Here is an 11510-nt window from a genome sequence, read left to right on the forward strand (position 1 = left end):
GATTTTGAGAAAATGCTTCAAGAACTTCCACAGAATCGGGAAACAGAGTAGCGGGCTGTGCCTTCTTTCTATGGCAGCCCAAGAGCTTGAAAGTGGACCTTTTTGAACAGTATTGGTTAAGACCATGGATTGTGGGACAAGAATGCCTTTGTTGTCATCCCAGCTCAACTACTTATTAGCTGTGTAATCGTAGACAAGTCAGTTAACCTGCCCTTGCCTCCGTGTCTTCATCTGTAAAATGGAGACAGTGACTGTACCTTTACCAAGTTGTTATGAGGAATAAATATGTCAATATTTGTAAAGCACTTAGAATAGAGATGGGCGTAGACAGCCAAATACTAATATGGGCTATGGTGGTGATGAAGATGACAACGACGATCCTGATCTCTGAGGACCTGACGTCCTTCCTTCTAGAAGCCTTGGAAAAGATCAGGAGGAGGGAGGAAAGGAACAGAAGGAAAGAACAGGTGGCATTTCCTAAGCAACAGGCTGTTCAGAAAAATGGCGACAAGCAGGGTCTCTGGAATGAGAGGAGACTGAATTTTGGCTTCACTGCTCCACCACCGTGGAGCTCATGGAAGATTCTCATTTTCTCTGCCGTCAGTCTTCTCAGTTGTAAAGGGTATAAAAATACCTCCCTGCAGGGGGACTGTGCTGATCAAAAGAGACAATGCTCTAAAGCATGGAGGCTGGCCACAGCGATCACTCAGAAGAGGTGGCATTTTTCAGAGTTAGGTCTAAGGACTGTCACTTTCATCACAAAATGACTCCGAACTACAGGAATGAGAGACCGTATTATCTGATGACAATGCAATAAAACTATGTAAAAAAAAAAAAAAAAAAAAGCAAGATTAGAAAATAGCAACAAAGCCCTTGCTTGTAAACATGTAAAGATTTTCTTTGAAACAATTCTTGGCTCAGAGATTAAATGAAAACCCAAATAGCAAAACATATTGAAAATAGCAGAAATAAAAACACCACAAATAAGAAACTGTGGAATATGGTGAGACCACCAGTGTAAGGAAAAATAAATGTCTGGTGGGTTAAATATTTCACTGTTTTCTTTTGTTTTCTTTTTTTTTTTTATTGAGATGGAGTCTTGCTCTGTTGCCCAGGCTAGAGTGCAGTGCTGTGATCTCGGCTCACTGCAACCTCTGCCTCCTGGGTTCAAGTGATTCTCCTGCCTTGGCCTCCCAAGTTGCTAGAATTACAGGCACACACCACCACACCCAGCTAAGTTTTGTATTTTTAGTAGACACAAGGTTTCACTATGTTGCCCAGGCTGGTCTCGAACTCCTGACCTCGTAATCTGCCCACCTGGGACTCCCAAAGTGCTGGTATTACAGGCATGAGCCACCGCAGCCAGCCTTCACTGTTTTAAAAACAAAAACAAAAACAAGAACACCTGAAACAAAAAAAAAAGTAAGAAAAAACCCTCTAGGTGATTAAAAAGAAAATATCTAAATCAGCTCCAAAATCTAGGCTTCTTATGGGAAATATCACTGTAAACGGCAGAAAAACGGCAAGAAAAAATAGAGCAAATAAATAAATAAATAAATAAATTCAAAGAACAAAACTAAAAGACAAATGACAATCTAGGAAAAATATCTGCAATTAAAACGACAAACGGGCCGTGCGCTGTGGCTCACTCCTGTAATTCCAGCACTTTGGTGGGGCCGAGGCAGGCGGATGACGAGGTCAGGAGATCAAGACCATCCTGGCTAACACAGTGAAAACCTGTCTCTACTAAAAATACAAAACAATTAGCCGGGCAAGGTGGCGGGCACCTGTAGTCCCAGCTACTCGGGAGGCTGAGGCAGGAGAATGGCGTGAACCCGAGAGGCGGAGCTTGCAGTGAGCCGAGATTGCGCCACTGCACTCCAGCCTGGGTGAAACTCCGTCTCAAAAAAAAAAAAAAAAAAAAGACAAACGGTTCATCTCCCTGATAGATAAAGAATCTATGGTCAATGGGGAAAGGATATAAAGGATATGAGTTAGTCAGTTCACAGAAAGTACAAAATGATTTATATGTATATTTTACATACTCAACCGGCGTTATGGAGAAAAGCAAATTAAAAACAAAATATCATTTTCCTCTCTCACTAACGATTTCAAATCTTGGTAACACACAATGTTGATAAGCATTTAGAGAACAGGCATCATTCATAGATGCTGTTGATGGGTGCTTTCTCTGGAAAGCAATTTGGAAATATCCATCAAGATGAATAATACCCTTTGACTCAGCATCTGTATTCTCTCTATATGCAGATCTGGTCTTAGGCACACACAAAGATGCAGGTACAATAACACAGCGTCACTGGCTGGCACACTCAGAAACAGTCTGAGAGTCCTAAACCTCAATTAAGGGAATGATGAAATAAATGTGGGTAGAACCATACAATCAGACACTGGCCAGCCGTTAAAAAGTTTGATATGCATGAACGGAAGGGCAAAAAGATTTATAGAAGTGAAAAAGAGGTATTTCCGAGAAGTTCCGAAGACAGACTGTATGATCAAATTTATATAAATTTAAATATTTAAAAATCAAAACACTAGGAAGAGATGGTGATTATTTCTGTGAAGAGCATTTTATGTTCTTGTCTGCTACTTAAAATATTTTGCCATGTACCAATACTGTTTTTGCAATATCATTTTTTTTGAGGTAGAGTCTCTCTCTGTCACCCAGGCTGGCATGCAATAGTGTGATCATAGCTCACTGTAGCCTTAACCTCCCGGGTTCAAGCCATCCTCCACCTTAGCCTCCTGAGTGGCTGAGACTACAGGCATGCACCACCATGCCTAGCTAATTATTTCAATTTTGTTTTTGTACAGATGAGGTACTATGTTGTCCAGGCTGGTCTCGAACTCCTGGGCTCAACTGATCCTCTTGCCTCTGCTTCTCAAGTTGCTGGGATGGATTACAAGTGTTAGTCACTGCACCTGGCCTACAATTTATTTTTTTTAATAACTAAATAATTTAAACAGATCTCTTCCCCTTATGTGGCCCCCCTCTCTTTACCAGTAAATATATTGTGCCTTCTATTTATGGATCCAGTAATTTATTATTGTGCATTATAAGATCTGTATAAAAAATGTTATCCTTCTATTACATTATTTTTTATTGACCTGTTTCTATCCTACCTTATTTTGAAATGTAAGGTGACTGCTTTCTTCTATAATGAAGGAATTGTAACAGGTTCACCAGAAATTGAGGTGAAGAGTGTTAGACCAAACTCTAACACTATGGGACACATTCTAATTCCAGAGGTAACATGCGTGTCCTTCTTGTGCAGTAAAACGTAGCTTCCTAGTTACTGAGGTTTTCACTGCTTTCTCCCTCTTTGTGTATTAGCTAACTTTTACCACTAGGTGGAAGCAGAAACCAATTCATGGGAGACTCCTTCCAAGAGACTGAAATCTGGTTATTTAAACAAATTGTCAGCCTCTGTTCCCAGGGCAGGAGCCCATCCCCATAGCTGAACCTTGACAGCATTGCTTCCTGGGGAGGTGGGCAGCTTGGGTGGGCTGTGCGCTTCTGTGGGCTCTGAACAGGGACAGGGCCCTGAGCTCTCAGTGCATGAAGGAGTTTGTTCACCTCCTGGTCAGAGATCTGCGGCTGGGGCAAAAATTAAAAAAAATAAAAAAAACTAAAAAGCCATGACCAGGGAGACAGTAAGAAGTCCAGCCTCTACCATGTCCCAGAACTAGCCTGGCCTGTCTCCTTCCTCTGATCCCCAAAGTCTCTTCCTTTGAGATCTCTGGGTGTGGGTCAGAGAGGAAAGAAGAGGGGGTACCTCCTGGGAAACAAGGGAAGTAATTTCCCCACTGCAGTCTTGCAAAGGAGAGATGCACCCTCCCTGGTCACCCCATCTCCTAGCCCCATGCCCTCTCCTTCTGGGCGCACTGACCAGGCCGGGAGGGTGCCTGGCACTCACCAGCCTGTGTGGACTTCCTCCGCGCCTTCTTGATGTCCTCCTCTGTCTTGTTGCTCAGCTTGATCTCCAGCTGCTGGGTCTTCATCTCCAGGTCTCTCTGCCGCTCTGTGAGGGCTTTCCGGGCCTGGGATGCAAGGACACAGAGAAGCTGCTCGTAAAGCCTGGAGCCAGTGGGCCTCCTGGGCCACGCAGCCTAGCTTCCCTTTAGAGCCCTTTTACCCCTTGTTTGTGTGGATGATGCCACAGTGGCCCAGAGAGGCCCAGCAGCCAGAGTGGCACCACCCAGCTAGGTAGAGGCTACAACCTAGCTCTTTTCATCCTTGCCTCTTCCAGTGACATTGGGGCTCAGCCTACATCAATCTCTCAAATCACGTATTTTTCCCCCGATGGAGCCTGTATACAGACTGGGGACCTAGGCAGTCCTAAAATCACATCCCCTGTGCTTGGAAGGGACCACAAAGGCCACCCGTGCCACCTCCCTGCAGTACTTCATAGGAGGTAGCACCAGCCTTCCTGTTCCGGAGCTGGATATGCCTTGACCCTCTCATTCCCCTCACTCTACTTACTGCCTTTCCTCCAGGCCACCACTGGCATCTCTGTGGCCCTTGGGTGACGGCAGCTGACTGGGTCCAGGGTGTCCCAGTATTTTGAGCCCCCTTCTCCTCTCTAAGGCACCGGGGGCTGGGAATCAGTCCCTGGGGCACCCTGTCTTCCCTCTAAGGTTGAACATCAGCTCCCTTGAGGCGAGACCACCCAGGACTCTGCATCGTCCCTGAACAGGAAGGAGAGCACGAAGGGGGTGACTCAGGAGGACTCTGCCCAGTGAGGCTTAAACACGGGCCCCCACGTGAACCAGCACCAGCATTGCCAGTCTCAGGGTTTAATTGGTCGCCTACAGCCCCTCGACCGCCCACTATGGCTGCAGCCTCTTCTCGCACCCCTAGTCCTCTGGGTGGTCATTCGAGCACCACGGGGAGGCAGCTCCATCTGCCCTTGGATGGGTGGAGTGCTCAGGTGTGGGCACGAGGCTTGGACATCCCTCTATTCCCCTACCTGGGAACAAAGACTCCGCCTTGGCGTATGGAGCCACTGCTGGCTTCCCAGTCCCCCACCCTCTTCCAGGCAGCCCCTGATGCGCCTGCCCCGGCCCAGCGTCCTGGGCCTCTCACCTTCTCCACCGAGGCATAGCGGCTGGCGAGCTGCTTGCGAAGGTCGGCAATGTGGTGGTCACACTTTTTCATGTCTTTCTTGAAGTTCTCACGGAAGTTCATCAGGGGCTTCTCTACCTCGCTGTGAAGCTGTTGGGAGAGTGGAGAAGCACGCTCAGGACCCAGGGTGTCAGCTGTAAGCCAGTGCAGGGAGGAGGGATGGGAGGGGCGCCCCCACTTCCCCAGGCAGGTGAGGACGAGTCTGGGGCAGCGACCTGGCAGGAAGGTGAGAGACACCCCCTGACACATGGCTGCCTATCAGGTCTCAGTTTATACAGGTCACCTTAGCTCAGGAGGCCCCAGCACATGTGTCTATAGGATAAGTGGTTAGCAACTAGAGCCTTCTGATTTCCCCATCTGTTAAGTCCTTTTTTCTGGCTTCTGCAGCTTGTAAATTTTATTTTTAGAATTTTTTACTGCCTATATTTATGGTTTATAATGTGTTGTTTAAAATATGTATACATTGTGGAATAGCTAAATCAAGTTAATAATCAATGGGCCAGGTGTGGCGGCTCACACCTGTAATTCCAGCACTTTGGGAGGCCAAGGCAGGTGGATCACCTGAGGTCAGGAGTTCGAGACCAGCCTGGCCAACATGGTGAAACCCCATCTCCACTAAATACACACACAAAAAAGAAAAATTAGCTGGGCGTGGTGGCGGGCACCTGTAATCCCAGCTACTTGGGAGGCTGAGGCAGGAGAATCACTTGAACCTGGGAGGTTGCAGGGAGCCGAGATTGTGCTGTTGCACTCCAGCCTGGGCGACAGAGTGAGACACTCTGACAAAAATAGTAATTATTTTGATATTATTATCAAAATAATAACAACCTCACACACTTATTTTATCCCACAGCTTCCTGCACGGCTTTGTTCTTGTGTCTCTCTCATTTTTCAAACTGAGAGCCTTCTGGGGACAGAAACCACATCAGCGTCTGTGTCGCCAAGCACTCAGCACAGTGACTGGGGTATGCAGCTCCAGCAGAGAACAGTCGAATGAATGCCATTCAGTTAGACGGTCTCAGGTCAGTCCTATTTATCCAACATCTACTCCATGGCAGGTGCTGAGAATACAAAGATGAGCTAGACAGGGTCCAAACCTTGAGGAACTGATGGTGGGAACTCCTGCAGGCCTGCTGAAAACACAGTGGCAAGTCTCCCGTACTGCGCTCACGGAGTCATTCTGAGCTTGCTGGGCTGCCTGGGGCACAGGCACACAGGTTCCCACCAAAGGGAACCGCCCTGTATCCCAGGAGCCACAGTAAAGGGTTTATGCTGCCAGAAGAGCTGGGTAGCATCAGGGTTTTAAGCTTTTTTCTTCTCTTTTATTTCTTCCCTCTTTCCCGCCCCACCCCCCTTTAAAAGAACTTCTCCTTAAAATTTGTTCTTTTTGGTTGTGACCATAACATTTATTTCATAAGAAAACAGATCAACGGGACCTGCTGTGGTCAAAGGCAGGTAGCACCCTAGCCCTGTGCAGCCCTCCCACCCCACTGCCTGGAATCAGGCAACTCTCTTCAACCTATGCCCATCCCACCACCACAAATCCACCTCCACTGGTCTCAGAGGTGTCTCCAGGGAGCGCAGCTCAACTTCCCTGGACAGATGATATCCCAGCGAGGGTTCTGTGACTTCTCTCCTCTCCCTCCTTGCTAGGTTTTTGCTGTACAACATCCTTTTCTCTGGAGACCACCAGGACGTAGGCGTCCTTACTCTAAGTAACTGACTTACACGGGGCTGGGAGCGCCAAGCGGGCAGGGGCCTCATCTAGCTTGAGCACTGCTGTGCCCAGTGTCTGACCTGGGCTGGTGCAGGGTGGGTGCCCCTTCTGTATTTGTAGAGAGAATGACAAACTCTTCAGAGCCCAATCCCCTGGGTGACAAGAAGACAGCTTTGTCGCTGGATGGCCTTCAAAGACTAACAGAGAACTGGCCATCCAAACACCTCTCTCCTCCTCGTGTTAGTTGTAAATATGTCCTACTATTTTCTTGAGCCCCTGGAACCTTCCTTGTATAGGAGAACATCCCCATCTGGTGGCAGTTTGTAGGATGCTACAAAAATCTTGAGAGCTTATGAGAATAAACAAACCCCCTTCCCATGTACATAGGTTTGGCATTTGCTGAGTAGAAGGAGCTATACGACTCCGGGAATCTGGGAGAGTCAGTTCAGCCTGCTGACTCAAACTCTGGGGTCTCTTTCTAAGGACGTGGAAAGCAAGTGATTTTCAGACTTTAATATGTCCAGGAATGACCTGGAAGAGTTTTCAACATTAAGGTTTCCTGGACCCCAGCCCCAGGTTCTGTGGTCTGGGGAAAAGCCCATGAACCTGCCAATATACCAAGAAGCTTTTCCCAAATTCAAATGACATTCTGGAAATGTGACGCTGCTATCACAAGTGATCTGATTCCATAGATGAGGATGCCCAGAATCTCCATCTCTCTACAGACATCAAGTTTTTTTTTTTTTTTTTTTTTTTTTTTGAGACGGAGTCTCACTCTGTCACCCAGACTGGAGTGCACTGGCGTGATCTCAGCTCACTGTAAGCTCCGCCTTCCGGATTCAAGCAGTTCTCCTGCCTCAGCCTCCCGAGTAGCTGGGACTACAGGCGCCCGCCACCACACCCGGCTAATTTTTTTTTGCATTTTTAGTAGAGACGGGGTTTCGCCGTGGTAGCCAGGGTGGTCTTGATCTCCTGACCTCGTGATCCGCCCACCTCGGCCTCCCAAAGTGCTGGGATTACAGGCATGAGCCACTGTGCCCAGTCGATATTAAGTACTTTTTAAAGACATAATTTTTTTTCCTTTAAAATGGTTAGGCTGGTATCTTTAGTACTCTTTCTTAACTTTTAAGCATCTCTGTTGAACCAGGAGTCAGAAGTCCTTCCTGGAAGTGTGTCCTTGCAGACTCAGGCTGGCCTGTCATGGGCCCATCAGTTTTTCGTTCCAAAACTCTCGCTCTCTCGGCTTCCTTTTCATCTCACACATCAGAAGAGAATGAGAAATTCCAAGTTGGTAGGAATTTCAGACACTGTCTAGTCTGATACTTGTCAGACGGTGTACGGCCGAGAGTTATGAAATCGATTTAATGGGCCGGGACCAGCTTTTTTGGTGAGAACAGACCAGACTTGAACAGAAAATACCAGAGTACATTTTAAGTAGGAGGATACTGTTTTATGAAACATTTGTTTTCAGCTGCAGATGTGTGTGAATGTCTTGTATGCAGATACCGGAGCGGACACCTACAGATGGGTTTCGAACGTTCATGTAAAATGCATCACTGCTAAGTCACTGTCAAATAAGTGTAAAGAGACTGATGTGGTCTGAATTCTTCATTTCATATGTGAAGAAATAAAACCCCAGGCAAGCTAAGTGACTTGCCCAAGGTCACAGAGCCTTGTTAGTGACAGTACTGAGATACAACTTATGTCTCCTCACTCCTGTCCCCTAAATCTTCCGATGGAACGCACAGCCTCTACTGCATGAGATTTTCTACCAGCAGAAGGAATTCTGCTGTTCTCCCGTCTTCAGCAGGAGCCAGGTGTAACTTCCTTTGTATACAGCACTCTGATTTCTTTAGTAACCTGTTGCTGTTAGCAATGGCTTGAGCTAGTGGACCAGAAAAATTGCTGTAACAGAATTGCATTTCTTTTTCTTTTTTTTTTTTTTTTTTTTTTTTTGAGACAGAGTCTCGCTCTGTCACCCAGGCTGGAGTGCAGTGGCCGGATCTCAGCTCACTGCAAGCTCCGCCTCCTGGGTTCACGCCTATTCTCCTGCCTCAGCCTCCCGAGTAGCTAGGACTACAGGCACCCGCCACCTCGCCCGGCTAGTTTTTTGCACTTTTTAGTAGAGACGGGGTTTCACCGTGTTAGCTAGGATGGTCTCGATCTCCTGACCTCGTGATCCGCCCGTCTCGGCCTCCCAAAGTGCTGGGATTACAGGCTTGAGCCACCGCGCCCGGCCTGCATTTCTTAAAGAGCTTTTACCCCTGACACAGAGCATTTGGAGCAGAATTTCAATAAGTCTTTTGGAGCAGACGTTAAAAAGGATTTTCAGCATATGGAGCTATATTATTCATGGCAGTCAAATAAATCCTTGGAGGCACTTTCTTCTCAAGGAATCTCTGTAAAACCACCAGGCTGCTGCGATGATCGCCTGAGGCCACCAACACTGACCGAAAGGCTGGAAGCAGCCGAGAGCCTCTTGTAGCCAAGTCTGTTTTGCATGACGGGTCTTTATGAGCTTCCCGTCAGCTGAATGGTGAGGTCCCCCCTGTGTCCTGAACACTAACTTAAAAATGCTCTGAGCATTTGGTTGTCTGGGGTCAGTCTGCACCAGCCCATTGGCAACCCCTGGAAGGGCAGACGTTCAGAAAGAGGCTGTGTTTTCAATGCCATTGGTCTGCCAAAGAGGGGGTGTTGCTGGAAGAAAAGCTCTGGGGACCAAGTCTCCTATTTGCTCACTCCTCTCCTTTGCTTGCTCTGTGACTAAGCCCACGTGGTTGTGTGACCACGGGCCGTGATCTCACTCCACCTCTTCTCACTGTGAAATGGGGACGCCATCTCGCACGGTGGTTGAAGGCAATGAGTTAAATCCTGCGCACAGCCATCCACACCACTTACGTCACCACTACCCGTCGGAGAGGGTTTTACCACCTGTTGAGTACTCTAAACAATCAAGAATCAGGGGTCCTGCTGATGGGGAGTAAATGCCACCAAGATTCCCGGGGACCCAGCAGGTGACCTTTCCAAAGCTCACAGCTCTGGCTCCCAGCCCCACCCCATCACAATGGCAGCCCGCCCAGGCATCTTGCCAGTCAATGGAAGCTTCCACCACAGCAGAGAATGGAGCTGCTGGGGGCTCCGACAGAAGGGAGGCCTTGTGGGGAAAGCTACTCATGATCTGCCGCTGAAAAATAACTTGCTGTTTTGGATGCACCGCAGGAAAAAGACCCTTTCATGGAGTTCCCTTCTCTGCCAGGACTTGAGTAGCAATTTTCTTGTGAAGCACTTGGAGTAGTGAGGTTAGTTAGCGTGCCTTCACTAGCTGGGAATTGTCACTCACATCTCGGTGTCAACTCAATCTTGGGGCACACTAACCCACGGGGAGCTGTAGCAGCTCTGTTCCCTCTTCCCACCCAGCTCCTTAGAAAGTCCTCTCACGTGTCTCAGTCATCGGAGTCACTCATTCTGCCTTGTGTGTGCCGAGTACCATCATGGGGTACGTCGTATGGGATCCCAAAAGCAGGGAATTGCAATTGCAATGGGAATGGCACGAGGAAAGAGACAGGATCAGTGAGTGCTGAACGTGGAAGCCCCAGGAAGGAGCAACCATCTTTGAGGGATGCTACCTTCAAATGATCAAGGATGTGTTTAAAGAAGGGAGACTCAGAGTTTAGGCAGTTTACCCTGCTGTGTCTGACTAGTGATGATGGGAGGGCAGAGGGATGAACTCGGCTTACTGCAACTTCTGCCTCCAGGGTTCAAGAGATTCTCCTGCCTCAGCCTCCCGAGTAGCTGGGACTACAGGCGTGCATCACCAAGCCCAGCTGATTTTTATATATATATTTTTTTTAGTAGAGATGGGGTTTCACCACATTGGCCAGGATGGTCTCAGTCTCTTGACCTTGTGATCCACCCGCCTCGGCCTCCCAAAGTGCTAGGATTACCGGCGAGTCACCACACCCGGCTCCTGTTTCTTTAAAAGGCAAGACTGTTAATGGGTAGCCCCACCAGTCACGTACACTTTAGAGTGGATTATTTCACTGAGAGATTTAGTTTATTTTTCATCTAAAAATTAGCTGAGAGTTGGACAGAAAACCTGGAGATATGTGCCAGGAAGTGGGGAGAGGAGAGTCACTTGAAATCTTGAGAGAAAGGAGACCTGAAAAGACTGGGGGTGGGGCGGAGATAGTCAGAGGGCTCCGTTCACTCATGACTCAGTAAGAAAATATTTATTAAGCATCTACCATGTGCAAGGCACCATCCTGAGCCCTGAGGATAGGAATAGGACAGAAACACCCTGCCCTTGAGTCCTGGCGCGAGTATCTTCAGAACTAAATGAAAGAGGGACCCTTTACGGCCGGGTGTGGTGGCTCACGCCTGTAATCCCAGCATTCTGGGAGGCCGAGGAGGGTGGATCACGAGGTCAGGAGTTCAAGACCAGCCTGGGTAACATGGTAAAACCCCATCTCTACTAAAAATACAAAAAATTAGCCAGGCGTGGTGGTGGGCACCTGTAGTCCCAGCTACTCAGGAGGCTGAGGCAGGAGAACCCAGGAGGTTGCAGTGAGCTGAGATCGTGCCATTGCACTCCAGCCTCGGTGACAGAGTGAGACTGAGAAGGAGAGAAGAGGAGGGGAGGGGAGAGGAGAG

At 48.0% G+C, this 11510-nt stretch overlaps 1 protein-coding gene across 9 annotated transcripts in view; it reads right to left on the reverse strand.

The window, feature by feature from the left end:
* GAS7 (growth arrest specific 7) overlaps window positions 1–11510 on the reverse strand; it is a 292165-nt gene that overhangs the window by 10892 nt on the left and 269763 nt on the right. For all 9 annotated transcript variants that reach the window (XM_023190869.3, XM_023190872.2, XM_023190874.3 and 6 more), the window contains 2 exons: window positions 5105–5233; window positions 3936–4059 (listed from right to left, as the gene is read on the reverse strand). In XM_023190869.3, the coding sequence (XP_023046637.1) occupies window positions 3936–4059; window positions 5105–5233 (253 nt within the window). The remainder of the gene's footprint in view (window positions 1–3935; window positions 4060–5104; window positions 5234–11510) is intronic.

The sequence above is a fragment of the Piliocolobus tephrosceles genome, chromosome 16, assembly GCF_002776525.5.
Source record: "Piliocolobus tephrosceles isolate RC106 chromosome 16, ASM277652v3, whole genome shotgun sequence".
Lineage (NCBI taxonomy): Eukaryota > Metazoa > Chordata > Mammalia > Primates > Cercopithecidae > Piliocolobus > Piliocolobus tephrosceles.